Raw genomic sequence first — 27,885 nt, forward strand, 5'->3', positions numbered from 1 at the left:
CCTCTCTCATCCCTCTCCCCAGACGCTCGCTCGCCTTGTAAAACTTTGCTGCATGTGACGCTGCTCCGGCCTCCTCTGGCAGCCTGACAAGAGCCGCCCGGCCGCAGAGCGCAGGCGGCTTTTCAGGGAGGGAGCAACTCCATTCTGAGGGATGGGAGCGTTCACATGTCTGCAGCGAGGGGCAACGCCTTGAGCCAGGGCCGCAGCCACAGCAGTGCCCACCCTCGCCATGCCAGCCCGGCCTGGGGTCACAGCACGGGGAGAAGGGACAAGTTTAAAGCTGGGGAGTGTCTTCCCCTCGTGTTTTTCCCCTGGGATGGGGGCACAGCACGTTGTAAGTGCCGAGGGAGGTGTGCAGGGGTCACGGTGGCTGCAGGGAAAGGAGTCTGACCTTGTGCTGACCTTGTGCTGCCACCTCTTCCCCAAAAGACCCAGATCCCCTCAGGGTGGGATGAAACATCACCAGCTTCCCCTGAGAGCACTGCCCAGGAGGGAACAGAGCAGCTCGGTTTAGGGGGATTTGAGGGAGTTTACCCTAAAAAAAAACCCACAGCAGGCAAGCAGGAGCATGGAAAGCAGCTTCCTCACCTCGTTCCCATCCTCTTACCAGCCGTGAGTGATGGACGGGGCTGTCCCTGTCAGCGTGGCAGGTCAGGCTGCTGTGCTGAGCTTTGCTCCTGTGCTCTTTGTGGCCTCTTCTCCTTTTTCCAGACGGGATTTCCCTTATCCAGGGGGGAATCCACGAGGACCTGGCTCTTCTGTAATCCCCTATTTCGAATGAAGGCCATCCCAGGGGATGGGGCTGTGTGAAGACAGGGACAGGGACAGGTCCAGGGCCACCACGCTGCTGGTCCTGGGTCCAGTCCAAGTCCCCACCCTGAGCATTTCCTGGCACCAGCCAGCCCCACCACCCCAGCAGCAGGATCTCCTCTGTGAGGGTTATTATTTTTTTACATATATATTTTTTTTTAAGGAATTATTTGCCTACGTGGAGCTCGGCGCTGCGGGAGAACAGAGCAAACAGCCTTATCGAGGGCAGCTGTGCCACAGGGCACTTCCTCATGCGTGGCTGCAAGATGGGGCCTTCCATGGCTGCAGGGGAGGGCTGGCAGCCATGCCCTTCCCACTGACCAGACACCAGGGAGACACCAGGCACCATCCAGGCATCGGGAGGGCTCTCTGGGATGTTCCCTCCCGGCTCCACGGCAGGAGAGCGGTGCGGCCAGGAGGGGGTTTGGACTGAACTGAAGGGTCTCCAGCAGGACAGCTCTGCAGGGGAAAGGAGAGGATGGAACATTGGCTCTGAGCTCAGCTGCACTTCCCTGGGCACAAAGGCTCATCTTGCTGCTTTCCAGATCCTGCCAGACTCGAGCATCCATGCCCAGCGGAGACACAGACCAGCCTTGACCTGAGATTCCCTCTCCTGGCTGCTGTCACTGCCTCCCTTCTCCCCCGGGCAGCTGGGAGCAGATGAGGCCAAAGTCCCAGCAAATCTCAGCTCTGCACTGGAGGCTGATAAACGGTGTGGGCACAGAACAGCAGCAATCCCCACCCAGCCTGGCTTTGTGCAGGAGGGAGAGTCAATATTTAAACCAGAGGCTGTTTCCTGGGCAGACAGGAGGACAAACCCCCGGCTCCATCCTGGGCGCCAGACCCAAACCTCCTCCTCCACCCCTTCATTTGTTCTCCCCACCACATGTTCCACCCTGGATCCCCTCTCCTGTGGGAATGGGGCCCCATTCCCTTCACCTGAGCACCAGCTGCAGGGCCAAGCACCAACTAATGGGCAGCAATTTAAGGGAGAGGGATTCCCATCCAGGTTTTGGGTTGTCTCCCTGCCTGCTCCTGGTGCAGACATTTGTCCCTGTTGTCCCTCAAATGAAATTTGTCCTAGGGCCCCTTAAATGAAGGATAGGACAAGAAGAATCAGGGATAGAAAGAGGAGGTGAGGAAATATTCAATCATCCTAAGAATGGCAGCCCCTTGCTTCAAAGTAAGGCAGTGCAGTGAAAGCTTTGAAACCTGGTTTTCATTTAAACTGAGCAAAAACTACAGTCAACTGTTGGGTTTTCAGCCAAGTTTGTGGACCCTGATGAACTGGGCAGAAATTACTGGCAGGATGCATCCACTGGTGCAGCTTTAGGTAAATCCCTTAGGTAAATTCCTTAGGTAAACTGCTCAAAGGACAGGAAATAGCACTTTTCCCTGCAGGGGCTGCATTCAGGCTGTGCAGAGGCTGCAGGAGGTTTGACAGGCATGTGAGCAGCAGAAGGTGGCTTTAATTTGGAGGGCAAAGGTTCCTGAGCAGGTGCTGAGTGACCTGGCAGGTGCAATGCCCTGTGTGGGAGCAGGTCATAAAACAAGGTGGTTAAAGGGAAGGATGGAGCTGTGAGGGGGAAGATGGAATGGCTGAGCCCACCTCACCAGTCTGAGAGCAGCAAAGGGTCTCCATCACCACTTTCCAGAAGACCTCAGGGTCAATTTTAACTCCAAAAACCTAATTCCAAATATATTGCTTCAAGCAGCCAAGCCCTCTGCTGCCTCCACCCTCATTCCAGGTGCACTCATTGCAGTTTGCTCAGCCTAAATATGCTCACTTTCCATGGAGGTGAGGAAAATCAGGGGGAATCTGAGTTTTAAACAACTGGTTTAGCCCCTGATTTGTAGAGAAGACCAGAGGAAGTGCCTGTCTTAAACAGAAACTTTCCCTGAGGGAGCACATTTTACAGGGGGAAAAAAAAATCACACAAAAAAAAAATCACAGAAAAATCCCCAAAAAACCAAACCACCCAATAGTTGTTTTATAACTGTATTTTGGAGCATAATTAAATCCTCTTTGAAATCATCTCTGGTGTTAGGGAAGAGGTCCATGCATTATTTAACTGTAACACAAACAGGGAGCGAGGGAGGACAGACAGGACCGACTTCACAACACTGAAGGGAGCTGGGTGGGGGCTGCCACTCCCAGCACACAGCAGCACTGTCCTACAACCTTGCACACACCCAGCACTGTCCTACAACCTTGCACACACATCAGCACTGTCCTGCAACCCTGCACACACAGCAGCACTGTCCTACAACCTTGCACACACCCAGCACTGTCCTACAACCTTGCACACACAGCAGCACTGTCCTGCAACCCTGCACACACAGCAGCACTGTCCTGCAATCCTGCACACACACCAGCACTGTCCTGCAATCCTGCATACACACCCAGCACTGTCCTGCAACCCTGCACACACACCAGCACTGTCCTGCAACCCTGCACACACCCAGCACTGTCCTGCAATCCTGCACACACAGCAGCACTGTCCTGCAACCCTGCACACACCCAGCACTGTCCTGCAACCCTGCACACACACCAGCACTGTCCTGCAACCCTGCACACACAGCAGCACTGTCCTGCAACCCTGCACACACCCAGCACTGTCCTACAACCCTGCACACACACAGCACTGTCCTGCAACCCTGCACACACAGCAGCACTGTCCTGCAACCCTGCACACACACCAGCACTGTCCTGCAATCCTGCACACACAGCAGCACTGTCCTGCAACCCTGCACACACAGCAGCACTGTCCTGCAACCCTGCACACACACCAGCACTGTCCTGCAATCCTGCACACACAGCAGCACTGTCCTGCAACCCTGCACACACAGCAGCACTGTCCTGCAACCCTGCACACACACCAGCACTGTCCTGCAACCCTGCCTGGGGTGTGCATCAACCCTGCCTGCTGGAGAAAAGCCCCCTGTGATGGCAGGACCCCAGAGGAGCAGGATGAGATGTGACCCCACGTGGGAACCTGCTCAAGCAATGCTAAACCTCTTCCCAGGGAGGGCAGCATCACCTCTGTGCAAAAGACTGCTTTGTGGGGAACCGAAATGGGGAAAATCTGCCTGGCTGCCATCACAGCACAGACTGGTGCAAAGAAAGTCTTGTCTGGGGAGCTGAGCATCAATCCTGCCCTGGTGAGCTCTGCTACACACAGAGCCATGCTCCACTGACACCAGGAGCCTTCAATTCTGATGCCTCAGCAGCTTCTGGCCAGCTCAAGGTGCATCCCTTCATTGCAGACAGCCCTGGATGGCTGCCCCTGCTGCAGGAGAGCCCTTTGTGAGCAGCTCTCAGTTCCCAGCAGCTCCATTTCCACCAGCAACAGGAGCAGGACCTGCTGGCTGGGAGATGCCCCTGGGTGCAGCCAGGCCAATCCAACCCAGCACCCACCTCCCTCAGGGTGTGTGCAGGCTGCCTGCCCAGCCCACAGCTCTGCTGGGTGTCCCTAAACACAGCCCATTCCATTCCATGAGTGTATCCTGTGTGCAGGCTGCCTGCTCAGCCCACAGCTCTGCTGGGTGTCCCTAAACACAGCCCATTCCATTCCATGAGTGTATCTTCTGTGCAGGCTGCCTGCTCAGCCCACAGCTCTGCTGGCTGTACCTAAACACAGCCCATTCCATGAGTGAAATCCTGCCCAAAGCAGCACCACTGGCAGCACATGTCCCATCCCAAGGGCTCTCTCCTTGTCCACATCCCATCACTGCCCTGAGCTGGGCTGGACCTGTCTCTTTGGGACTCTGCTGTTCTTTGCAGTGGGATCTGTTTCCCTTCCCTATTTTGATCCTATAATTTCCTTTTCATGCCCGTGGGAGGTGGGATGTTCCTGGGTGATCAGGTACCCTCAAACCTTGAATATGGATGCCAGGTTGATCTTGCCCAGGATGAGCTACCTGCCAGGCCACGGTGCTCTCTCCAGAAAGGATGAGGCAGGAGCTGTCACCTGGCATAACCTTCCCAGGGAGGTGACCTTGGATCTCCTGCTGCTTATCAGCTCAGGCAGAACAAAGCAGTCTTTTGTCCCTGCAGCCCATGGCTGGCTCCTTTAGTACCTGGGCATTTTCTGGATTCCTGGACTTCCCCAGCAACTCCAGAGCTACAGCCTGGACTAAAGAGACAACAGCTTTCTGCTCTCTCTGCTATACATCCCAGTTGAGACAGCCACGAGGATGGAGCTTTGGTGCAGCTGGAGCCTGAGCCAGATGTCCAGAAGTCTGTTCCTGGCCTTGCTGGAGAGGAGGTGTCAGTTCTGGCACCATGGACTTTGGATCAGAAAATAGAAATATACAGATATCGAAACAAGCTTGGGGTTTCTTGAGGAGTCCAGGCTGATGAGCTGTCCCTGCCGAGGCGTCAGTCCATGGGGAAAGAGGCTGGGACGGGCGCCCTGCGGAACAGGAGGCTGGAGCCACGGAACAGCTGCCCCTGAGGAGGAGAGCCCGGGGTCAGGGCAGCCTCAGACCTGCCCAGGGAGCTGCAGCTGCTTCAGCAGAGCCCCACTCCATGCCCATGGCAGGGCTGCAAGGCTGGGCAAAGTGAGGTTCCAGCCCTGTGGGTGCTGAGGTGAGCATTTCCCCCAGGGGTGATGGATGCAGAGGGGCACAGACTCTGCTGTGTGAAATGCACGGGATAGAAACTCACAGGCTGCAAGCTTGGGGTGTGCAAGGGGCACAGCAGCACTGCCAGGCTGGTACCAGTGCCAACTCTGGAGGGACAGAAGCAGGTTACAGAGCATGGCAAGGATGCAGCACTGCCAGGGTGGTACCAGTGGCACAGCTGGAGGGACAGAAGCAGGCTACAGAGCACAGCAAGGATGCAGCACTGCCAGGGTGGTACCAATGCCACAACTGGAGGGACAGAAGCAAGTTATAGAGCATGGCAAGGATGCAGCACTGCCAGGGTGGTACCAGTGCCAACTCTGGAGGGACAGAAGCAGGTTACAGACCACAGGATGCAGCACAGCAGCACTGCCAGGCTGGTACCAGTGCCAGAACCAGAGGGACAGAAGCACAGCACAGCAAGGATGCAGCACAGCAGCACTGCCAGGCTGGTACCAGTGCCAACTCTGGAGGGACAGAAGCAGGTTACAGAGCACAGCAAGGATGCAGCTCAGGCACTTTTGGGGAACGCTGGAGACTTGGGAAAGGAGCAGAGGGAGCCCAAAGCCCCGTGTGTGCCCTGCTCCCTCACCTGAGCACTGAGGTACCTCCAGCAGTGGATCCAGGATGCAAAGGCAGGAGCGTAGGGAGGGAGGCCGGCGCGCAACCTGCACGGCAACAGGGAACAGCTGAGGTGGATGTGTCACCTTACCCGCACAGGTAACAAAAGAGCAGCAGGAGGTGTGAACGAGGACACGGGGACAGTGTCCACACCGGGCTGGCAGCCAAGTGACAGCTCGTTATTTACAATGCAGCAGATCTGTAATTTAATTACCCCTGGAGTGCACAAACAAGGAGCATTACCTGGAGACTTTGAGAGTCCAGGACCGTATCTACACCTTCAAAAGCCAGCAGATACTGAGAAAACACGGCACCAGACTTGGATCCCGTTCCCACGAGCAAAAAAAAATTGCAGAAAACTTGCAGCAGTGCGATTGGGAAGGCAAGCTTGGTCCTGCTCCTGTCTGCTGCCATAAGAGCTCTGCTTCCCTCGTGCTGCTCCCTGGAGCCAGCACTGTCCCTTTGATCCCTGGGCTCCAGCTCAGCTCAGACCACCACAACTCTCCCGATTTCTCACCACCTGAGCTTTTCTGCTGCGCGTGTCTGTGCCCTCTGATCTAAAATTATAAGCAACTTGGGAGAGGAAACGAGCCAGCTCTGCGAGGTGCCACAGAGTTTACGGGGCTGGAGGAAAGCTTTACGGTCGTTAGCAGCCCATTCAGACAACAAGGGGCTGCAAGAAAGGAAAAGAAAAGCTTTAGATCTCGGTGTGAAGGACATACCCACAGTTGTTCACTGCCATGAGATCTCCCACGAGAAGGAACGGGTAGGTCAGCATGCTCACAGCGATCTGAAAGCACAGAAAACCAGCAGCCTCTCTAAAGCTCCCCTTGTCAGAAACGCTATTTCCAGCTTTTGCATGTTAGCCGAGTTATCCTTGGACAAGGGATGTCATGTACAGAGCAGCCTGTGTCCCCAGGGCACAAGCTCTGAGCCCAGAGGGGGCAGGAGGAGGGGAAAGGACACAGCAGCTCCTACATACCCCCATCACAAACTTGGTGTAGCTCCGGATCACCGAGGCCTGGCTGAACTGCAGAGAGAAACCAAAGGCGTTGTGGGGCAGGGGATGACACCAGGCTGGCACTGTCACCGTGTGACACCCCCTGAGCCTGAGGTGAGGAGCAGGGGAGGAGGCAGAAAGCAACAGAGAGCAGCTGCATTCCAGCTGAGAGTCTGGGAAGGCATTTGGGGAACTGTGATCACCCAAAGGTGAAGCACAGCCCTGAGCACACACGGAGCCCCCAGCACTCAGGGATGTCCCCAAAGCCTGGGGTCTGTATTAAATCAGCCCCTGCTCCCCAGGAATCCCTCCCCACCGCAGGTGCTTGCTCCAGACCCCAAGCCCTCCCTCAGGCACTTCACTCACGTTGTCGTCCACAGCGTAGGTGTTGATGAAGTGAGCCAGGAGGTTGCAGCACCAGAGGAAGATGACATCCCCCAGGACGTGAGGGACTAACCCACTGCAAGGGCAAAAAGAGGGTGTGAGGTGCAGGAGGGTCCCAGTGGCACCTCCTGAGACTCCCAGCCCTCCTTCCCTCCACCAGCTCAGAGGAACTCCACTCCCCCAAAATGGAATTTTTACTTTGGGAGGAACTGAAAAGGGAGATTTCAGGGAAGAGCTCTCTCAGCCTTCAAACTTGGTACTACATGTGCTGCTCTGGCTGGAAAGTTTTTGGGATGTTTTTTGGGCATGATTCAATTCCCCTTGTTCTATCCCAAATCCCTTCTTGGCCCAGCTCCTGCTGAGAAACCCAAGTGAGACACAGATGAAATGGTTTCCATTTCTGAAGATGCTCTTTTGGATGCACAATGAGAAGTTCATCTCTTTGTGGAATCTCCCTTCTTTTAGAAATCAAAATGAGAGGGGTTATTCCTGCACAACCTGCTGCACTGAGAAATGGGAATAACTGGGGGAACACTGATTTTCCCCAGTCCCTGCTGCCCCCAGGAGCAGAGTTCTTTGGTTGATGCCTCCCACTGACACACTGGAGTTCCCAGCAGCACCAGCACTGCCAGCTTTTGCAGATAACAGCACTAAAACTTTAACAAAATATTCCAGAGGGTTTCTCCATTTTCTCTGCTGCAGCAGGGCAGGGTTTCCTGCTTTTGCAGGGGTTGTGCCACTGCAAAAGGATCCAGGTGTGTGTCAAACGTGTGTTTCACCAGCAGATGTGGTCAGCTCTGAAAAGGAGCCCGTCAAGAGCCACAGGAGTGTTTGCTGAGCTGCAAAGAGCCCCCTCCAGGCACGTTAATCTGAGTCTTTTGTTTCTTCCCAAACACCACCATGCTGCCTCCTCAGAGCAAAGGGCCAGTTTGTTTCCTGCTGTGGTTGCTGCAGCAGCAAAGCAGCAACGGGGACTGGTTTTGGGAACAACCTGAGCATTGTTAATGCCTCAGCAGCCCCGGGGATGCAGCTGAGGTCTCAGGGGCCAGGCACAGCAGAAACCTTCAGCAGAAAATTCACTGGCTTCAAAGATGTGATACATGAGAGCAGCAGACAGGACAAAGAAATCAAAGCTCTCTGGCCCCAAAGAGATGTTCTGCTTTGTGTTTGGCTTTCAGCCTTTGTAAAAAATCCATCCTTTCTCTAACTCAAAGTTAAGTCTGAAGCTCCTGAGCTGCTGCAGATACAACAGAGCCTAATAAATTCCAGAAGCAAAGGGCTGGGCCAGGACAGCCCCAGAAGGAAAACCTCACCCAACTGTTGAAAGGGAGTCAAACTGTTTATTCCACTTCCAATAAGGATCCCATCCCTTTCTCCCCTCCAAAGTAATGACAGCTGCTGGCCCTGAGCTGATGACTGGAAACCAGGGGTCTGAGAGCTGCAGAAAATAACTAAAAAAAAGCCAACAAGCCAAAGGCATCAGGCCTGAAAACCCCTCCTGGAATTCCAGCACTGCCTTTACTACTATTGACATAAAAAAGTGAGTGCTGCAATGCTCACACCTGCTGAGATGTCCAAGATCTGAACTGGGAATATCTTTGGAAGATGATGAAAAGCTTGAACAGCAGCAGGCAGAGGAGGAAGCCTGAATGATGTACAGCAATGTGACCCAACAGCAAAAACCCCAGTGCAAGGGACCTGGGATAAGCCAAGTTTGAACCGACCATGCCCAGCAGCTCTGGAGCTCAGGGAACACCTCCCTGGGCTGGCAGGAGCCTGTTGCAGATATGAGGGGAAGGGAGATAAACCCATCCTTGCAAAGCCTTTATCTCTAGCCAGGCACACACCCAGAGAGTGAGAGAGAGACTCAGAGAGTGTGTGCCACTGTTATAAGGCCATGAGAAACAAGTGCACTGCCATGATTGCAGGGCAGTGGATGTGCTGGGATTGCACCAGGGCTGCAAGGAGAAAATCAGCAGTTTGGCCCTTCAGATGCAGTCTGTGCTCCCCTCACAGCAGTGGGATTTCCTAACAGGGTTGTAGAGCATGTAGAACTCCAGAGTCCTCCTGAGACAATTTGGGTTGTGTTAAAGCCTTTCCTGAGAACCATTAAGTTCCATTAGGCCACCAGCAGTGTTTATTTCATGTGGATGGAAGGGAATGTGGTGGCTTCTTTCAGATCACTTCCCTGGGAGGTGGAGGGTTGTGAGCAGCCTGCTCCAGCCATGCCCCACTCACAGGGACCATCCTGGATTTAGTGGAGCAGATCTGGAGCTGCACAGCTCAGCTGAGCAGCTGTGGGCTGCCATAGGAAGAAGCAGTGACCCTCAATGGGTGGAGATCCCTGGCCATTTCCCCTTGGGAAAGGACAGGGTGAGACCCCCTGTGATTTTTTCCCTCTTCCTGATGCATTCACGTTTCATCTGGAGGCCCATATTTTGTGAGTGCAGAGCCAAAGGCATCCTGGAAACCCCTACTGAAATTCCAGAGCTGCCTTTACTATTATTGACATAATAAATTGAGTTATCTCCCCACCACGAGCAGACACAGCAGGTGGTTCTGCTTTTATGTAGACGTGAAAAAGAAAGGCAGGAAGCATTAATTAAGGGTTCAAGCAAAAAGGTGTCCACTAAACTTCCATTTCAGTGATGCACCAATTTGCCACGCTCTGAAAGCAGCTGGAAACACCTTTCAGCTCCTCCTGTCCAGGCACCACCACACTGCAGCCACACAGGTAAACCTGCTCATTACAAGCACCCACGGTGCTCTGCAGAGCAATTTGCTGCTTATCCAGGCCCGGTCTTTCATTTCAACAAGGGAACTTACTGTTGCACTTGATCTTGGTGCCTGTTGCACAAACAGTGCTTTAAATGGCCCTTCACTGAAACACAAAGAAGCACCAAGGGAAAAAGAAAGATAAGAAAAAACACAGCTTGCTCTGGGCTCTGAAGGTTTGATTGAAGATAAGATCTGGGGCAAACTTAATGGTCAACCTGGAGTGCTGTCAAAGGCACAGATTTAACTGTGGGAGTCCCTTAGTCAGACAAGGTTTCAGCTCAGTGTGACTCCAGGTGGGGGTGGCAGAGCTGCCAGCAGAGCCATCAGTGCCTTCAGGCTATGGGAGAAAGTATTTAAACAACAATTCACTTACACAAAGAATCCCAGGATCCCTTCTTCCTTAAATATCCTGCCAATGGCACTGAACACACCGCTGCCAAGAAAGGAAAAGAGCTGTGAGTGTGCAGAGTTGTTCCACCTCGGCCCTGTGCAGCTTCACATGCATCCTGCAGCCCTCAACCATCATTCCAGCAGCTCGTTCTGCCTGTTCTCCTCACACCAGGCAGCTTTCAGGGAGGGAAGGTCGTGTCTGTCACTCTGCCAGTCTGCAGTGACACCAGCAGAACACCCAAGCTGCACACAACTGTTCAGTGCTGAAGGCACAGGAGCTCTGTGAGGCTTTGTGAGTGGGTACAGATGTTGTGTGACATGGTTTGATTTGGATGATTCTAATCCCAAGAACCCTGTCCTGCCTTTGGGAACTCGAGCTGGCTGCTGTGGGCTGGCTGCAATCCTGTCTAGCGTGCCTCCACATTGCTCCACAGGCAGTTCTGCCCTGCAGAGAGGCAGCTGGTACTGCAAAAGGCCTGGAAAAATTTTACAGACTAAGCAGGGCTGCAGCAAAGCTTTGTGTTATCCACTCTGCCTCCCTGCTGCCTTCCCTTTCCATTAATAGGCAAAGGAAAAAGGCAGGAGACTCAGCAAGGGGTGATATAGCCCCAAAGAGGCACAAGATGAGTGTGTGGCACATCAGGGACAGAGCCCAGCCTTCCACAAACCTTCAAGCCCCAGTCACCCACTCTCTAAGCACAGCTCAGATTCACTTTTCAGTCTCTCAAGCCTCCTGAATAACCCTATTCCCATGGCATGGGAGCCAGCATTAGGCCACCAGCAGTGCTTATTCCATGTGGATGGAAGGGAATGTGGTGGCTTCTTCCAGATCACTTCCCTGGGTTGTGAGCAGCCTGCTCCACTCACAGCCATGCCCCACTCACAGGGACCATCCCAGAGCATCCTATATTTGATCTGGGGTCAGTACCTGGCATTCCAGAGCCTCCCAAGGTGCAGCCACTCACCTGTATTTGACTTCCCGGCCCACGAACTGGACCATGCAGCGCATGGAGATCACTGGGAGGAAAGAAACACAGGGCTGATAGACAAACAAATCCACTTTGGGTTGTACTGGATGTCAAGGGAAATGAAACATGACCCTTCTGCTCTCCCTCAACTCACAGCATCTCCAGCTCCTCTCAGTGGTCATCAGCACTGCAAGACTCATTAGAAACTGGGGCCTTTCCTGAGCCTGTAAGTGGTGGGAAGGATTTCAGAGGATCACAGAGAGGTTTGGGTTGGAAGGGATCTGTCAAGCCCCTAACTTTTTCCAAAAGATCTATCTTTTCCCAAACTCCCTGGCATAGGCAGGGACACCTTCCACTCTCCCAGGTTGCTCCAAGCCCTGTCCAGCCTGGCCTTGGACACTTCCAGGCATGGGGCAGCCACAGCTTCTCTGTGCCAAGGCCTCCCCACCCTCACGGAGAAGATTTATTCCCAAAATCCCATCTAACCCAGCTCTCCAGCAGTGGGAAGCCATTCCCTGTGTCCTGTGTCTCCATGCCCTTGTCCAAAGTCCCTCTCCAGCTCTCTTGGAGCACCTTTAGGCACTGGAAAGCTGCTACTGGCCCTAACCCCAATGGGATCTCTAGGACAAGGTCCTGGATGAGTGGCAAGAGAGAAACTCATTGCTCAGCTGTGTTTTTGCCTGAAGGCAAACCCCAGCATCAGCCTCATAAGACAGAAAGCATCATAAGAACCATCCCCCTGAGTGTGCAGGGTTTGGGGTGATGCCCAGCCTGGAGGGAGCTGCCAGCCAGGGCACAGGACTCACCGTGCAGGGGGTGTGACACAACCCGGGACACACACTGCATCATCATCTCGTGGGATGTCTGGGAAGGGAGGAGAAAACACTGTGAGAAAAGCTGTGTGCTCCCCCTGCTCCCTTTCCCTCACACATTTTGGGTCCCTCTTTTGAGATCTGTTCTTGTGGTGAACCTCTGCTCCTGTGAATTATTTAATGGATTGACACAGAATGGCCACTAAACTGATAGACAAACAAATCCACAAACTTCTCACCACAAACTTTTCACCCCAGTTTCTCTCCAAGTAATCTCACCCACATCCCCAGGGATGTCCCCAGCCCCTCATGAATGGGCAATATCCACTTCTCACCTCTCTGACCACTTTCCTAAGTGAAGTTTTCACATCATCCTTGTTAGACACGTGCTCCATGTCTTCCAGTGGAAAAGCCTGAGTGGAGAGGGAAGCAACGTGCTCAGAACTGATGGAGATGCTGACCCACAATGTCTGAGGATGGGAGAAACTACAAAAAACTGTGCTCTAGACTCTAGATGCAAGGGCAAGACAAACAGGCAAGAAAAAAACACAGGAGAAGAAAGGATGGAAAGTAAAACAGAGGAATAGAGGAGTCACAAAACTGCAGACAGAGGATACAAGGCACAGGGACGCCAAATCAAATTAAAATGGTTTATAAATTAAAAAATGCTTTGAGGATGGATGTATCAGTCCTCCTGTGCAGCTCTTGCCGCAGTAGCACTGCCCCTGCAGGTGATTAATGGAGAGAGGAGCTGACCTTTACCTTCTTCACACTCCCCCTGGTGATGGTTGATAACGTGCTTGAGATGAGGCGAGGGGTGAGGCCACGGAAGAGGCCTCTCTTCCCATCCACTGCCACGATGTGCCTGGCTGGGAGGGACAACACCAGGCTGCTGTCAGCTGGGGAGGGGACATGGAGAGCACCCCAAACACCCCCAGGGCTCAGCTGAAACCACACCAGGATCAGCTCAGCACTCCATGGCCCCACAGTAAGTGATTTATTGTAACAGTCCTGAAGAAACTTCTTACTGGAGGACAAGAATTCTTACTCTCTGTCATCTCCTAATCTGGAAGGACAGCTGCAATATTTTGGGCTATTTTTTGTCTTTTTGATGGTTTTGCTCACCTGAAAGGGCTCCAAGGCCGTTTGGACTGAACCAGGCAGGGGGGATCATCCCATATGCTCTGTGCTGTCACCTCCTCCCTCCACCCCAGGAGGGTTCATACGGATCTCACAAACCCACGTTCAGTTCCTGCTCCACCACCTTCTCCCAGGCAAACTTCCTCAGGTCTCCAGTTGCAAAAAAAGCCCAGAGATCCCATTCCTCCCACATATAACAAGGTGGGATAGAACCCACTGTGTGCTGGTGGCTGCTGACTGCTCCTGTCTCTGTTCTGTGCTGTTCAAACGAAGCCAGGCAGGCTCTGCACCTCTCCATCACCCAACACTGCCCATATCTCTGGAAACTGCATCTTCCAAAGGGCAGCACTGCAGCATTTCCAGCCCTGGGTGTCCCAGGATGGGCTTCCAGGGCTCTCATCCTGCTCCTGTGCTGGTTCCATCCCATGGGCATCACTGGCAGATTTTGGGATTGGCCCAGCTCAGCTGCCAGGACAGTACATTCCCCTTCCCCACAGCAAACCTGCTGTGGCACCAGGTCACAAAGTATTCACCCACCTCTCCCATGCTGCTCCACCCACAAAAGAGGAAACTACTGATTTTCTTTCCTTCTAAATATATTACCTGCCCTTTTCTTGGTATTTCTGTCCCTTTTTAGGGCTCCATCTACAACACAAATGAGCAGGGCAGGGGGCAGGTTATTTCAGGGTTTTAGAGCAGAAGGAAAGTATTTTGCAACCTCCAAAACACACAAAAACCTCCTGCAACAAACCTACAACACCTAAAACCCCCCAAACCCCTCCACCATGGTGCAAACCCAGAGCAATGTGCCACAGGAACACGATGCAGCACCAATATCCCCCTAGCAAGATGTCCATAAATGTGACAGCCTTGCAAGGAGTTGTGGTTGTTTATGCCTCACTGGAGCCTCAGGATGATCCCAAGGGGATGTGGGAGTGCTGCTGGGGTCAGCTCAGGCTGCCTGGCAGCTCCCAGCCCTGATTCCACGAGGGCAGGACCTCGTGCTGGCAGGGAGGGACAGTCACTCACCGTAGGTGAAGAAGCCAGGCAGGTACAGGACCTTCCTCCCCAGCACATTTCTGCCAATGGTTGGAGGTAGTGGCTCATGGCCAACCTGAGAGAGAAAGCTCATGAGCAGGTCTCTGTTCTGGTGCTCCCAAAGTCCCTGGGATGAACAGGATTGATCCCAGCATGCCCCCATCACTCTCAGGCACTCCTTTCCCCTTTTTATGGGATTCCTAGGTTACAGAGGGTCCTCCACCCTCCAATTTTAGGAGCTCCCTGTTACTGAGAGGGTTTTGAGGTTTCCTATCCCTTCTTATATGGGAGGCCCCATGGCAGAGGGGTAATTTTATAGAGGTTCCCAGATTGCTGGGTGTCCCCATTCCCTGTCATAGGAGGGATCCCAATGCCCCACTACAAAGGAGCCCCCACTGTATGGTGTCCCCTATTCCCTATATAGGGTGCCCCTGTTGTAGAAGGCATCCTCACCTTCCTATGACATAGGACCCCATTTTTATATAGGTCCACCAGTGTATAGGGGACCCCATTCCCTTACATATGGGGCACTCCATTACCCACAGGTCCCTCATTCTGTAAGTGCTCAGGGGGTCCCTTATGACGGGAGGGGCTGCATGCACAGTGACCCCCAGGGCATGGAGTCCTCTATAGGGGCATGAACCAGGAATCCACTCCCACCTGTGACAGTGGGGTCTCGATCCCCCATCCCACACAGGGGTCCCCCATTCTATAGGTGCCCCCCATTCTGTAGACACCCCCATTGCACAGGGGGTCCCACTGTAACAGGGGGCTGCACATACTGTGTATATAACCCTAGCACATGGGGGTTTCCATGGGGGCACTGCTGGAATCCAGTACCCCTATGGAAATCCAATATATCTCCTCCCGTTATACCGGGGTCCCGATCCCCCATTACCCACAGGGACCCCATCCCATCAATTACACCGGGGTCCCGATGCCCCGTTACCCACACGGACCCCATCCCAATTAATTACACGGAGGTTCCCCCTTCTGTAGGTATCCCCCGTCCTATAGGTGCCCCCACTGCACAGGGGGCCCCGTTATACCGGGCAGGGCTGCACAAACAGTGACCCTCCTCAGCGCACGGAGGCCTCTATGGGAGCACTATCCACAAATCCCCCCGTTATCCCGGAGTCACTCCTCCCGTTACACACGGGACTCCCACCGCACCGTCCCCCCCTCAAAGCGGACCTGCACAAGCAGCTTGACGTAGAGCAGGGGGTGGCTGGCGGCGGCGAGCCCCGCGCCCAGCAGCACGAACAGGCCCTCGGCGCCCTCAGGCCCCGCCGCGTCCGCCGCGCCCCCGCCAGGCGGCGACAGCGGCCCCGGGGGCAGCGCCGCCATGGCCGCCATGGCTCGCGCGTCACCGGCCGCCACCACCGCGCCGCGGGCCGGGGGGGAAACCGCGGAACCATTGAGGGGCGGGAGGAACCACTGAGGGGCGGGGGGAGCCCGGCGTAAGGGGAGGCCATGGCGGCGGCGGGGGGAGAGGGGCGGGAGGGGCAGCGGAAAATGGAGAAGGGGTTTAGGGACTGGGGAGTTGGGTGTGAGTGACTGACGGGGATTGTGAGCACACGGGAGAGGGGCTGGGGAAAGGGGAGAGAGAAAAGATAAATCGAGTTAAAGAGGGAGGGAAGGGGAGGGGAGGGGAGGGGAGGGGAGGGGAAGGGAAGGGAAGGGAAGGGAAGGGGAGAGGAGGGGAGGGGAGGGGAGAGGAGAGGAGAAGGAAAATTTAAAAAGACCCAAAAAATACCAGGAAAGGAAAAGAGAAAAAAAGGAAAGCAGATCTCCAGTGCTGGTTCCGTCACTGGTCTGCCTGACCCTCCTGGGCACAAGCTCTGGGATGGGTTTCTCACTTGCCGTGCACATTGGATCTCATACACAGTGCACTGCCTTAGACCTTTCTGGAAAAGTATTGCCCTATGTCCACATGGTCCCTTCTCCAGCCACATCTTGTTCTGTCTCACGGTTATCACCGACAATCCTCGTCTGTTGTTACCAGCAGTCCTTGGCTGGCCCCACAGCCATGCAGCTCTGGGTGTTTGGGGCAGACACACCAGCCCTGGCTGGGCACCAGGGACCTGCCAGCCCACTCCAGCCATCCAGACTGTCCAGACTCCCACCCTGGTGGGACACTCAGAACAAGGAAATTCCTCTGGCTGCCCTGGAGGACTCCATCCCCTGTCCTGGGGGCTCAGAGAGCTTGGCACATAGCCCAAGACCCCCATGCCTTTGATTTAGCCCTTAGAAAAAACAACTACCAACCTTATTTACAAGCCACAAAAGTTTAAGTAGAATGATAGTGAATTTATCACAGGGTGAAATATAGATTTTTTGGGGTTTTTAGAATGGGGGTTCAGGGGGCAAGATGGAGGAATCTGGGCATGTCCAGCCTTTCTCCTCCTTCTTCTTCTTGGCCTCCATCTTCTGCTGTGATGTTGGCACTTTTAGATTGGTTTAAGGTAGAAGCTCACTGTCTAACACAGGTGATAGGTATTGGGAAGTAATTGTAAATACTGTACATGTGTTTTGTATAAAAAGATAACACTGCCCTGAGGGCAGGCAGAGTGCCTCTATCTGTCCTGCTGAGCACACCTTGGCTGGACAGGAGAAAGAATTTTATAGATAAGATACAATAAACAACCTTGAGACTGAGAAATGAAGAGTTCCGACTCCTTCTTTGAGCGCTGGGCTGGGAAAAGAGATTTTCTAACGTATCTCAGGGTCACTGTGAGCAGCTAGAGACCCCAAGAGGACACAGCCCACCCTACCTGAGGTGTCCCAGGTCACCCCTGCCCTGCACCATCCCTGCTGCTGCTCTGCCCTTGGCTGTGCCACACTTGGGTCCCTCCCAAAGTGAAGCCATTCCCAGTGTTTTCTCAGCATTTCTCCTGCCCACAAAGTGCTCTGGTTCCTCTTTCCCTTCCCTTTTGAGGCCAGCCCAGTGACAAGCTCTGCTGCCACAGAGAGGGCAGCGGGTGGGCTTTGCCTCGTGCAAATCCTCGCTCCCAAACTGCAGCCAGAAGCACTTCAGAGCAGAGAGGGGGACAGAGGAAGGAGCTGCAGCTCCTGGACACCCTGGAGCTGCTCCCAGCCCTGCCATGGAGGGAAAAGCAGATTATCAGCAGAGTGTGGTGAAGCTGGTGGCTGCATTTGAAGAGCACTGGTAAGGCAGGAGGGCTCTGGGTGCTCAGGGTGTGTTAGGGCTCCACGTGGAGTGGGTTTGGGAAGGAAGAAACCCACTGTGGAGGTGGTTTGGAGCCTGTGGAGAAGCTGACAAGGTGATTTTGGAGAAGCTGGCAAGGTGATTTGCAACCCTTCACAACTCAGGTCTGCCCCAGTGTCTTCCTCCTGCTGCGGGTCATGGGCAGAATCTGAAAACCTCAGTGGGGTGTGAGTGGTTGTGCCTGGCTCAGGGTTAGGCTGTGGCAGCCCGTTCCCCCACAGCCAGCATCTTCACACTCAGGCTGGTGCATCCTGCTGCTGCTGGGGAAAGGAATTGTGGTTTGGAAATTGTCCCTCTGGGCAGGGGTTGTCACTGGGAATGGACTGCCTGGGTGTCTGGGAGGGTCCCAGCCTCAGACTGTCCAGCTGGTTGCAGAGATGTGGCTCCTAGGAAAGGAAACAGAAAGCATTATGGTAAGGGAGAGAGAGAATTCCTTTCATAAAGCAGCTCCTTTCTTTGGAGTGTGAGCTGGGACCCTCAGACAACGTGTGCTGGGTCTGAGTGAGGGGATCTGCCCTGACTCTGGTGTAAAAGTAATTCTGAGGTTTCAGGTGAATTATTTCTCACTTTCTCCATCTGATGGATCAAGATATAGAATCCTGCCATTCCTTGTACCCATGAGATGCTCTCAGTGAGCCTTGGAGGGTTGAGTGGTTGGGCAGGTGAGTTTTGCAGCCATTCCTGAAGATGCTCAGGCACAAGATTTCCTTTCATTCCAGGAACTCCTGCATCTCTGCTGTGTGCTGTCCCCAGGCTTTGTGGTTGTCCCCATCATCCCCCAGTGATGTTGTGTTGGAACCACTGCAGTGTTTCATCTGCCCCCATGTCACTGCTGCAGTGTGTTTGTTGTTTGCCTTTGATTTAGAGGAAATAAAAGTAACTCAATACTTTCAGAGGAAGCTGGGGAACCTGGGAATGAGCAGACAATGGTTTGGCCTAAATCAGCATAAATAGAAAGAGAGAAGTTCCCTGTTGGGACGCAGCTGTGGCTTTAGGCTGACACAGGTTTGGGAGGCACCAGGAGAGATGGAAAAGCTTCTGAAGGGTTCTGCCCTGGACAGGAGGGGATTTGTGCATGGCTGTGGATGCACTCCTGAGCTCACAGACATCCTGAGCGTGGGATGGAGCTGACATCCTCTTCAGATGAGTCTCTGCCCCTCAAGTCACCTCCTATCCTCAGCTTTGCAGTTTGATGTCCAAATTCTTCATGTCTTTCCCATCCCATCCCATCCCATCCCATCCCATCCCATCCCATCCCATCCCATCCCATCCCATCCCACTCCTGCCTGCAGGCCAGCAGTGGATGTCTTTCCAGTTCTGCCCAGAGCAGTTTCCTGCAGTGACCAGCTCTTGGATGACAGACAAGTCACCTGCTGTCACCTTCACAGCCTGGCTTCTCCCTCATGCCCGCTCTGGACCTGCTTTCTTTGTCTTTGCCAGAAAAGGGAAGAGAGAGCACCACCAAAAACAACCTGTCTGCAAAACCTCCCACACTTGGCTCCAAACTCTTGGCTATTGGGCTGCTCCCTGCTTTTCTCCATGGTGGCAGCAGGCAGAAATCCAGAGCTGTGGGTGGGATAAACAGCAGGATCCTGCTTTTCTAGAGCAGGAGAGAGACTGGGCACATCAGCAGGGGGCTCTGGGAGAAGAGAAACTGGATCCTGACCATGGAGGATGCTGAGGATGTTTGTACTGCAGGGCAGTGACAGCGCTGGGCAGCTGCTGCTCTTGTCCCTTTTGGTGGCTTTGAGGTGGGTCTGGGGGACTGCGCACAGCAGCAGGGAGCTCTGGGAGAAGAGAAGCTGGATCCTGACCCTATGGAGGATGCTGAGGATGTTTGCACTGCAGGGCAGTGACAGCGCTGGGCAGCTGCTGCTCTTGTCCCTTTTGGTGGCTTTGAGCTGGGCTGTGCTGGGGGAATGGCTGAGCTGATCCCGTTCCTTTGCAGCAGGGACAGCACATCTGCCCAGAGGGACAAGCCAGCAGGCAGGCAGCTTCCAGCATTCCCTGCCAGCCAGAGCCACTCCCTGACCAGGAAAGAGGATGAGGAGGAGAAGGGGCAGCAAGGCCAGCGTGGACTCAGCTTCAAATGCCTCCGTTCTCTGCGCTCCAAAATCCGTGAGGATGACTGGAGGAGGCCACAGGGCCCAGGCCTGGAGCCTGGCAGCCAGGTGAGCTCCAGAGCTGCGGGGGTGGGTGCCCACACTCAGGGCTGGCTCAGGGTCTCATCTCTGCCCATGAGGCTGAGCCCTGCTCTCCCTGCAGGAACCAGAGGAGAAGAAAATCGCCCTGGAGCTGCTGGAGACAGAGCAGGCTTATGTCAACCGCCTGCACCTCCTGGACCAGGTGAACTGGGGAGTGGAGGGACCAGTGCAAGGGGGTTTTGGAGGGATTGAAGCTGTAAAAATGAGAAACACGTGGGCTGCTGGTCTTTAGAGGCAGAGATTGGGTCTGGCATTTGCCTTTTCTACACCACACACCTGTGGGAAGCACCTTTGTCCCAGCAAAGCCTTCCATCCTCCCTCTCCTCTTGGAGTTGGGATTTTCCTCCTGCACACACCTTTCACTGGGTGATGTGCCAGTCCCAGAGAGGGAATGGGATCCTCAAGCATCTCCCTGGCCCTTTTTGTTCACCCTTCTTTCTTCCAGGTATTCTATACAGAGCTGATGAAAGAAGCCAAAACTGGGAAGACGGTGCCAGAGGAGGTGGTGAAGATGATCTTTTCCAACATCTCCTCCATCTACCAGTTCCATGCTGAGTTCTTCCTGCCAGAGCTGCAGAAGCGCATGGAGGATTGGTGAGCCTCAGGAGGGGATGGGAGGGCAGCACACCTGGGTGGTTTGGCCACAATGGGGGAGCAGCACTGAGTTCAGGCTCCCACCAAGACCAGAGCTCAGCCTGTCACAGACATCTTTTATGAAAAATCCTTTCCTTAAGATTTTTTCTCCTGAGAAGATGAGAGGCCTCAGGAACAAAATGTAAACAATGGTTATCTGCTGCTGTGGGATGCAACAGGTGCATCTGTGATTGGTCTCATGTGGTTGTTTGTAATTAATGGCCAATCACAGTCAGCTGGCTCGGACAGAGAGCCCGAGACACAAGCCTTTGTTATCATTCCTTGTTTTTCTATTCTTAGCTAGCCTTCTGATGAAATCCTTTCTTCTATGCTTTTAGTATAGTTTTAATATAATATATATCATAAAATAATAAATCACGCCTTCTGAAATGTGGAGTCAGATCCTTGTCTCTTCCCTCATCCTCAGACCCCTGTGAGCACGGTCACACAGCCTGTTTTGCTCCAAGTGTCTTTTTGCTGGAAAACACTTCCTTAAAATGCTCAGATCAGAGTATGGAAAGCTGGGTGACATCTCAGGTGGCGTGAGGGTGTGCCTGGGTGCAAGGTTGGCTGCAAGGTGGGGACATTCCTGTTCTGGAGAGCAGGAAACACTGTGGGGATGTAGCAGCCTGCAGCAGGGCAAACCTCAGTCCTCCACTGTGCTCCTTCAGTTCATCCCTCACTGTCTGTCTGTCTGTCTGTCCTGAGGAAGCTGCTGGTCTGTGCTTCCCTCCTGCAGGCACCACAACCCCCGCATCGGGGATGTCATCCAGAAGCTGGCACCCTTCCTCAAGATGTACGGGGAGTACGTCAAGAACTTCGACAAGGCCGTGGAGCTCATCACAGCCTGGTCAGAGAAATCACCGCCCTTCCAGGAGCTCATTGCTGACATCCAGGTAAGGGCAGAGCAGGGGAATGGGGAACGGAGGTTTTGGCAGCACAGCTCCCAAAATCTCCAGGGAATAAGGAAACAACAGAGGCTGGGAGCTGCCTTGGTCACTGTTCCTCTGTCCGTGCCTGCTGTCCCCGGCCAGAAGAGGAAGGTCTGCGCTAACCTGACGCTGCAGCACCACATGCTGGAGCCTGTGCAGAGGATCCCTCGCTACGAGCTCCTCCTCAAGGATTACGTCCGGAAACTCCCGCCCCAGTCCCCCGACAGGGGCGATGCTGAGAGTAAGGGCTCACGGAGGGGAGGGCACGGTGGGTTTGTGGGGAAATAACAACCCCTGGTTGTCGGGGAAGATGAAACAGGAAAGCTTTATAAATATGATTGTCTGGCAAAAGATTTTGAGAATATGGAAACTATAAGCGAGATTGAAATGAAAGCAAGCTTTGAGATCCCTCAGTTACTGAACAACTGGAAAACAATGGTGTGGCCAGCTGAAGGTAATCCCCTTTTGATGGAACAACACCCTCTGCTTGCAGACAGGCCCAAGGGTCAGAGCAGACCCTGCCAGCTTGGCAGAAGGGGCCCAAAGAGGAGTTTTTAGGGTTTAAAATGTAACACAGTGTGGTAATGTAATGATTCTTACAGGCTGTGTGGAAATGCTGTAGGATTTGTATCTTGTACTAGATTGGTTAGTGAGAATTAGAATATTCAAGACAGAAGAAGATTTATTGTATTGGAATAGGAACCTCACTCTCTTACCCCTTTTACTCCCTTACTCTCTCACCCTCTCATCCTCTCTCCCCCTCTCTTCTCTCAGTCCTGCTCCAGCTGTGGCTGGCAGCTCCCAGCAGGGCCCTGCACCCAGGCCCTTTGCAATGAACCCCAAGTTCCAAGCCCTGCCTGCAGAGATCTCTCGTGTCTGTCTGTCCGTCCGTCCCCACCGTCCTACCCCCGGTGCTCCCACACCTGGTGTTGTACATGGGCACCAGAAAACCTGGCTTCACTCACCAGCTGCCCTGTGCCCTTGGATAAACCCCTCAGTCTGATCCTTTTCTAGCAGGGAGAGGGATTAATCTTCTTTTTCAGGGGCTAGGGAGGGTAAGGGTGGTGTGTCAGTTGTCCACAGCATCCCCTGTAGCAGCTGGGGGAGCTTTCAGACCCCTGTGGATAACACAGCTCCCAGTCCTGCTGGGATGGAGGGGTACAGGAGTGGGCTGTCTGTCCCTCCATGTGCAGTCCAGCTGTACCCAGACTCCTGCACAGCATTTCAGGGCCACTTTGGTTGTGTTCGTGGAAGGGCAGCAGCTGCTGCTCATGTGCATCCATAAGGGACAGAGCCAGAAGCTTCCTCCCACAGCCCCAGAGCAGGTGTTTCACCTCCTGTCTATTCTCATTGCAGAGGCCCTGGAGATGATTTTTATGGTGGCCAAGCACTCCAATGCAGCCATTGCTGAGATGGTGAGGCCCTGTCCCAGCTGGAAATGCTTTGCAGCTCGCTGCACAGTCCCCCTGAAGGGGCCAAGAGCCCTGTGGGTTCAGCTGTGGAGCTTAAACCCTGCTCTTAATGTCCAACCTCACCACCAAGTCACATCTGTAGCATCAGCTGGGGTGTGACCAGCTGGTCAAGGCTGGGAGCTGCTCCCTAAGATCAGTCTGGGCTGGGAGAGCTGTGCCACCTCTCCCAGTACTCAGCACCCCACAAGAACAGGTCCTGTGCCTCCCCCAGGAAAGGCTGCAGAACCTCTGGGTGGTCTATCAGAGGCTGGGCCTCGAGGATGACATCGTGGATCCCTCCAATGAGCTGATCAAGGAGGGGCCAATCCAAAAAATCTCCACCCGCAACAACAGCACATCGGAGAAGTACCTGTTCCTGGTGGGAGCTGGGGTGCCTGGGGCAGGGGGAACATGAGATGGGAGTTGGGAGAGGGGTGGTACAGCCTGGCCAGGGTGTTGCTGGGTCACCTTGACACACAGGGGATGAATTCAGAGCTGGAGAGGGAGGGTTTGACCCCGCTCAGTGCAGGGCACGGTTGGGAATCTGCTGATCCCTGGGAGATGTTCCACCTTTGCAGGGTGGGAGGGGGCTGAGGCAGAAACAGACGAGTTTTAGGGGGCAGTGAAGGACCCCAGACCCCAGACAAGCCCACAGCTCAGAGCAGGCAATGCTGGGCTCCAACCCACCCTCTTCTCCCCTCCCAGTTCAACAACATGCTGCTCTACTGCGTGCCCAAGGTCATCCAGGTGGGCGCCGAGTTCCAGGTCCACCTCCGCATGGATGTGGGGGGCATGAAGGTCAGACAGACACCTTGTCTTTGTGCTTCCCCCAGCTCCTGCCTGCTCCAAAAGCCTCTGCTCTGGGGTGTGGCTGCTGCCCAAATTTCCTCAGGAGGGTGGGGGGAACTGGAGGCAGGAGGGTTGATGCTCTGATCCTGGGAAATGCTGGTGAAATTTTGTGTCTGTGGGGTCTGAGGAGCTGGGAAAGGGCTTGTGCCAGAGGGACATCCCTGTGCCCCACATCATGGAGAAAATCCAGGTGTGCTGGAAGTGGGTTCAGCTCCACATCCTTCCTCTGGTCTCCCACAGGTGCGGGAGCTGAAGGACGCCGAGTTCCCTCACACCTTCCTGGTGTCGGGAAAGCAGCGGACACTGGAGCTCCAAGCCAGGTGAGGGGAAGGGTGAAGTCGTGCAGACCCTCAGGGAGGAGGGACAACAGCTCATCCAGGTCCTTTTTGCACCCAGGTCTGAGGAGGAGATGAACGACTGGATCCAGGTACCACGGAGTGCTGGGAGAGGGGGCACAGCCCCCTGGGTGAGGGCACCCCAGTGCCCCTCCAGCCCTGCCTTCCCCTCCAGGCCTTCCAAGATGCCATTGACAGGAAGGAGAAGAGGAGTGAGACCTTTAAGACATCAGTCCATGGACTGGAGACAGACACCCCTGCACTGAAGGTAACGCCCCTGCTCTCCCTGTGCCCCACCTGGGAGAACACACCGTGCTGTGCCTCAGTTTCCTTAGCTAAACCAGCCTGTGGGGAGGCTGAGGACACCCAGCCTGTGCTGTCCCACCCCCAGGCAGAGGAGCTGGGCCGCCGAGCCCCTCAGTGGGTGAGGGACAACCTGGTGACCATGTGCATGCGCTGCAGGGAGCCCTTCAACGCCATCACCCGCCGCAGGCACCACTGCCGGGCCTGTGGCTATGTGAGTGTCCCCTCCCTCCCTGCTGGCCTGGGAGTGTCCCCTCCCTCCTGGCCTGCTCAGGTGGCTGCTGCACCTCTCCTACACCTTGTACCCCTTTCTTAGGCTTGGGGCTGTGTGACCGTGTTCACAGGGGTCTTAGGATGAGGGAAGAGATGAGGATCTGACTCCATGTTTCAGAAGGCTTGATTTATTATTTTATGATATATCTTATATTAAAACTATACTTAAAGAATAGAAGAAAATATTTCATCAGAAGGCTGGCTAAGAATAGAAAAAGAAAGAATGATAACAAAGGCTTATGGCTTGGACTCTCTGTCCAAGGCCGCTCACTGTGATTGGCCATTAATTAGAAACAACCCCATGAGACCAATCACAGATGCACCTGTTGCATTCCACAGCAGCACATAACCATTGTTTACATTTTGTTCCTGAGGCCTCCCAGCTTCTCAGGAGGAAAAATCCTAAGGAAAGAACTTTTCATAAAAGATGTCTGTGACAGGGGCTGCTCCTGCCCCTCAGCTCCTCGTGCAGCTGTCGCTGGGTCCCCTGGCCCTGCCCCAGTGTCACCAGTGTCCCCGTTGGTGGCTGCAGGTGGTGTGTGCTCGCTGCTCTGACTACAAGGCCGAGCTGCAGTACGATGGGAACCGCCCCAACCGCGTCTGCCAGGAGTGCTTCATCTTCCTCACCGGCCACACGGTGCTGGAGGACCGCGAGGGGAAGCACAAAGGCATCCTGGAGGTGAGCTCCACCCCTGTCTGCCCTGTCGCTGTCCCAGGAGGGGTGGGAGTCACTCCCAGGGCACTCAGAAGGTGCATGTGTTGATCTCCATCCCTCCCTCACGCTCCTAGCCTTGGGACCAAGCAGCTCCCTTCACCCCAGGATGTCAGCAGCACCGTCACAGCCCTCACCTGCCCCTGCTTTCCCTAGAGTGGGCAAGGAATTCCCCAGGAAATTCTCTCACCTCAGTGCCCTTTCTACCATCTGCAGTGGGTACTGAGGGGTTTGTTGGTTGTTTTGGCAGAAAGGAGCTGCAGAGGTGTCAAGCAGGAGTTTGCTCTGCAGTTCCCTGCAGCTGCTGGACAAGAACGGCAAGGGGGGCACGCGGGGCTGGTTCGTGATCCCACAGGACGATCCCCTCGTGCTCTACATCTATGCAGCCCCCCAGGTGAGGCCTGGCTCGAGTGCACCCCCAGGGGACATCCCAGTGTGCCCAAGGGACATCCCAGGACATCCTGGGATATCTCCCTGTGCCCAAAGGACATCCCACTGTGCTCAAGGGACATCCCAGGACATCCCGGGACATCCCAGGACATCCCGCTGGGCCCAAGGGACATCCTCCTGTGTCCAAGGGACATCCTGCTTTGTCCAAGGGATATCCCACTGTGCCCAAGGGACATCCCATCCCGCTGTGCCCAAGGGACATCTCGCTGTGCCCAAGGGACATCCTGGGACATCCCGCTGTGCCCAAGGGACATCCCAGGACATCCCAGGACATCCCACTGTGCCCAAAGGACATCCCAGGACATCCTGCTGTGCCCAAAGGACATCCCGAGGTGCACAAGGGACATGTTGGGACATCCCACTGTGCCCAAGGGACTTCCCACTGTGTCCAAAGGACATCCCATCCCACTGTGCCCAAAGGACATCCCAGGACATCCCACTGTGCCCAAGGGACATCCCAGGACGCCCCAGGACACCCCAGGACATGTCCCTGTGCTCAAGGGACATCCCATCCCGCTGTGCCCATGCCCTGCCTCCCACCCCTGTCTCTGTTCTTGGCAGGACGTCCGAGCCCACACCTCCATCCCCCTGCTGGGCTACCAGGTGCGGGACCTGCCCCAGAGCGAGTCCCGGCACCTGTTCCAGCTGGTGCAGTCCCGGCAGGTGTTCACCTTCGTGGCCGACACCGAGGAGCTCAAACAGCGCTGGATGAAGGCCATGGCGCGCTCTGCTGCGGGGATCACCGAGGAGGAGGAGGATGAAGATGAAGCAGAATGAGGCCATTCCCAGCCCTGCACTGCCTGCGGGGGTCACACTCCCCCTGCCTGCTCTCACTGCTGGCTTTGGGCACACCCCCGACGTCGCTGCGTTCTGGGTTTCCATCGCGATAGGGGCAGGATGGGGACACGTTTGCCAGCACACGGAAAAGCTGGGAACCCCTTTTGCTCCCTGCTCACTCTCCGTGCTGGACAGAGCTCCTGGGAGCAGCGGGATTTTGGGGAGCGGGGGATTGGGGAATGGAGATTTGGTGGAGCGGGAATTTTGGGGAGCGGGAGGTTTGGGGGATTTAGGGGAGGCGGGGATTTGGGGAGCAGGGATTTAGGGGAGCTTGGGATTTTGAGGAGTGGGGATTTGAGGGAGCAGGGATTTGGGGGAGTGGGGATTTGGGGTATTTGGGGGAGAGGGGATTTAGGGTGCCCGGGATTTGGGGGACATGGTGAACTGGAGAGTGAGGGATTTGGGGGAGAGGGGATTTGGGGAGCAGGGGATTTGGGGGATTTCGGGAGTGGGGGATTTAGGGGAGCGGGGATTTGGGGAACGGGGATTTGGGGAGGAAGGGATTTGGGGGAGCGGGGGATTTGGGGGATTGGGGTAGCGGAGAATTGAGAGAGTGGGGGATTTAGGGGAGCAGGGGATTTGGGGGAGCGGGAATTTTGGGGAGCGAGGGATTTTGGAGAGCGGGGATTTGGGGGAGTGTGGATTTGGGGGAGTGGGGGATTTGGGGGAGTGGGAGATTTGGGGAGTGGGGCTTTGGGGGAGCCCGGTATTTGGGGAGCAGGGGAATTTGGGGAGCAGGAATTTGGGGGAGATGGGGATTTGGGGGATTTGGGGAGCGGGGATTTAGGGGAGGGGGGGATTTGGGGGAGCAGAGGATTTGGGGGGGCAGGGATTTGGGGAGCAGGGGATTTGGGGGATTTAGGGGAGCGGCGATTTGGGGAGCGGGGATTTGGGAGAGCCGGGGATTTGGGGAGCGGGAATTTAGGGGAGGGGGGGATTTGGGGGAGCAGAGGATTTGGGGGGGCAGGGATTTGGGGAGCAGGGGATTTGGGGAGCCCGGGATTTGGGGGAGCGGGGGATTTGGGAAGCGGGGATTTGGGGGAGTCCCCGGGCCGGGCGCGGTGCGGTGCCGCCGGTGGCCACGCGAGGGCAGCACCGCTCCGCGGTTCC

The 27,885-nt window shown here is 54.9% G+C and overlaps 3 protein-coding genes across 8 annotated transcripts; 1 reads left to right on the plus strand and 2 right to left on the minus strand.

The window, feature by feature from the left end:
• Positions 1 to 2,796: 2,796 nt before the first annotated feature.
• Positions 2,797 to 4,169, minus strand: LOC128946810 (keratin-associated protein 5-9-like). 6 transcript variants are annotated; one of them, XM_054290783.1, is made up of 4 exons: positions 3,477 to 4,169; positions 3,243 to 3,410; positions 3,141 to 3,201; positions 2,797 to 2,992 (listed from the first exon to the last, which is right to left on the minus strand). In XM_054290783.1, exons 1-4 carry the CDS (start codon positions 3,996 to 3,998, stop codon positions 2,826 to 2,828), a joined length of 918 nt encoding a protein of 305 aa, XP_054146758.1. In that variant the 5' UTR covers positions 3,999 to 4,169; the 3' UTR covers positions 2,797 to 2,825. The 6 variants fall into 6 exon arrangements, 2 of the variants coding, with proteins under 2 accessions (XP_054146758.1, XP_054146759.1); XM_054290784.1 differs by having other exon boundaries at positions 3,243 to 3,380; positions 3,450 to 4,169; XR_008483996.1 differs by lacking the exon at positions 3,141 to 3,201 and having other exon boundaries at positions 3,232 to 3,380; positions 3,450 to 4,169.
• Positions 4,170 to 4,434: 265 nt separating this feature from the next.
• MTCH1 (mitochondrial carrier 1) lies at positions 4,435 to 15,923 on the minus strand. The gene is made up of 12 exons (XM_054290780.1): positions 15,762 to 15,923; positions 14,559 to 14,643; positions 13,152 to 13,258; positions 12,725 to 12,802; positions 12,384 to 12,441; positions 11,575 to 11,626; positions 10,593 to 10,652; positions 7,424 to 7,517; positions 7,040 to 7,087; positions 6,780 to 6,847; positions 6,029 to 6,104; positions 4,435 to 5,263 (listed from the first exon to the last, which is right to left on the minus strand). Exons 1-12 carry the CDS (start codon positions 15,921 to 15,923, stop codon positions 5,192 to 5,194), a joined length of 960 nt encoding a protein of 319 aa, XP_054146755.1. The 3' UTR covers positions 4,435 to 5,191.
• A 3,770-nt stretch (positions 15,924 to 19,693) lies between these two features.
• On the plus strand, positions 19,694 to 26,789 carry FGD2 (FYVE, RhoGEF and PH domain containing 2). Its single transcript, XM_054290778.1, has 15 exons — positions 19,694 to 19,967; positions 20,062 to 20,142; positions 20,446 to 20,594; positions 21,373 to 21,529; positions 21,668 to 21,806; positions 22,922 to 22,980; positions 23,249 to 23,395; positions 23,722 to 23,814; positions 24,106 to 24,185; positions 24,262 to 24,292; positions 24,376 to 24,468; positions 24,592 to 24,717; positions 25,309 to 25,455; positions 25,739 to 25,882; positions 26,500 to 26,789. The coding sequence occupies exons 1-15, from the start codon at positions 19,716 to 19,718 to the stop codon at positions 26,713 to 26,715; spliced, it is 1,914 nt and encodes a 637-aa protein (XP_054146753.1). The 5' UTR covers positions 19,694 to 19,715; the 3' UTR covers positions 26,716 to 26,789.
• The last annotated feature ends 1,096 nt before the right edge of the window (positions 26,790 to 27,885 follow it).

The sequence above is a fragment of the Melozone crissalis genome, unplaced genomic scaffold (genome assembly GCF_028551555.1).
Source record: "Melozone crissalis strain CALT ecotype California unplaced genomic scaffold, PUWL_Pcris_2 ptg000086l_1, whole genome shotgun sequence".
Classification (NCBI taxonomy): domain Eukaryota; kingdom Metazoa; phylum Chordata; class Aves; order Passeriformes; family Passerellidae; genus Melozone; species Melozone crissalis.

Coding starts and splice junctions, on each gene's coding strand:
- LOC128946810 (XM_054290783.1), bottom strand. CDS start 3,998: ATGGCTCTGTGTGTAGCAGAGCTCACCAGGGCAGGATTGATGCTCAGC. Junction 3,202..3,242: donor GGTTGCAGGACAGTGCTGGT/GTGTGTGCAGGG, acceptor GTGTGTATGCAG/GATTGCAGGACAGTGCTGGT. Junction 2,993..3,140: donor AGTGCTGCTGTGTGTGCAGG/GTTGCAGGACAG, acceptor GGTGTGTGCAAG/GTTGTAGGACAGTGCTGCTG.
- MTCH1 (XM_054290780.1), bottom strand. CDS start 15,923: ATGGCGGCCATGGCGGCGCTGCCCCCGGGGCCGCTGTCGCCGCCTGGC. Junction 12,442..12,724: donor TTAGGAAAGTGGTCAGAGAG/GTGAGAAGTGGA, acceptor CTCCCTTCCCAG/ACATCCCACGAGATGATGAT. Junction 6,105..6,779: donor ATGGCAGTGAACAACTGTGG/GTATGTCCTTCA, acceptor GTTGCCGTGCAG/GTTGCGCGCCGGCCTCCCTC.
- FGD2 (XM_054290778.1), top strand. CDS start 19,716: ATGGCTGAGCTGATCCCGTTCCTTTGCAGCAGGGACAGCACATCTGCC. Junction 24,293..24,375: donor AGATGAACGACTGGATCCAG/GTACCACGGAGT, acceptor CTTCCCCTCCAG/GCCTTCCAAGATGCCATTGA. Junction 25,883..26,499: donor ACATCTATGCAGCCCCCCAG/GTGAGGCCTGGC, acceptor TGTTCTTGGCAG/GACGTCCGAGCCCACACCTC.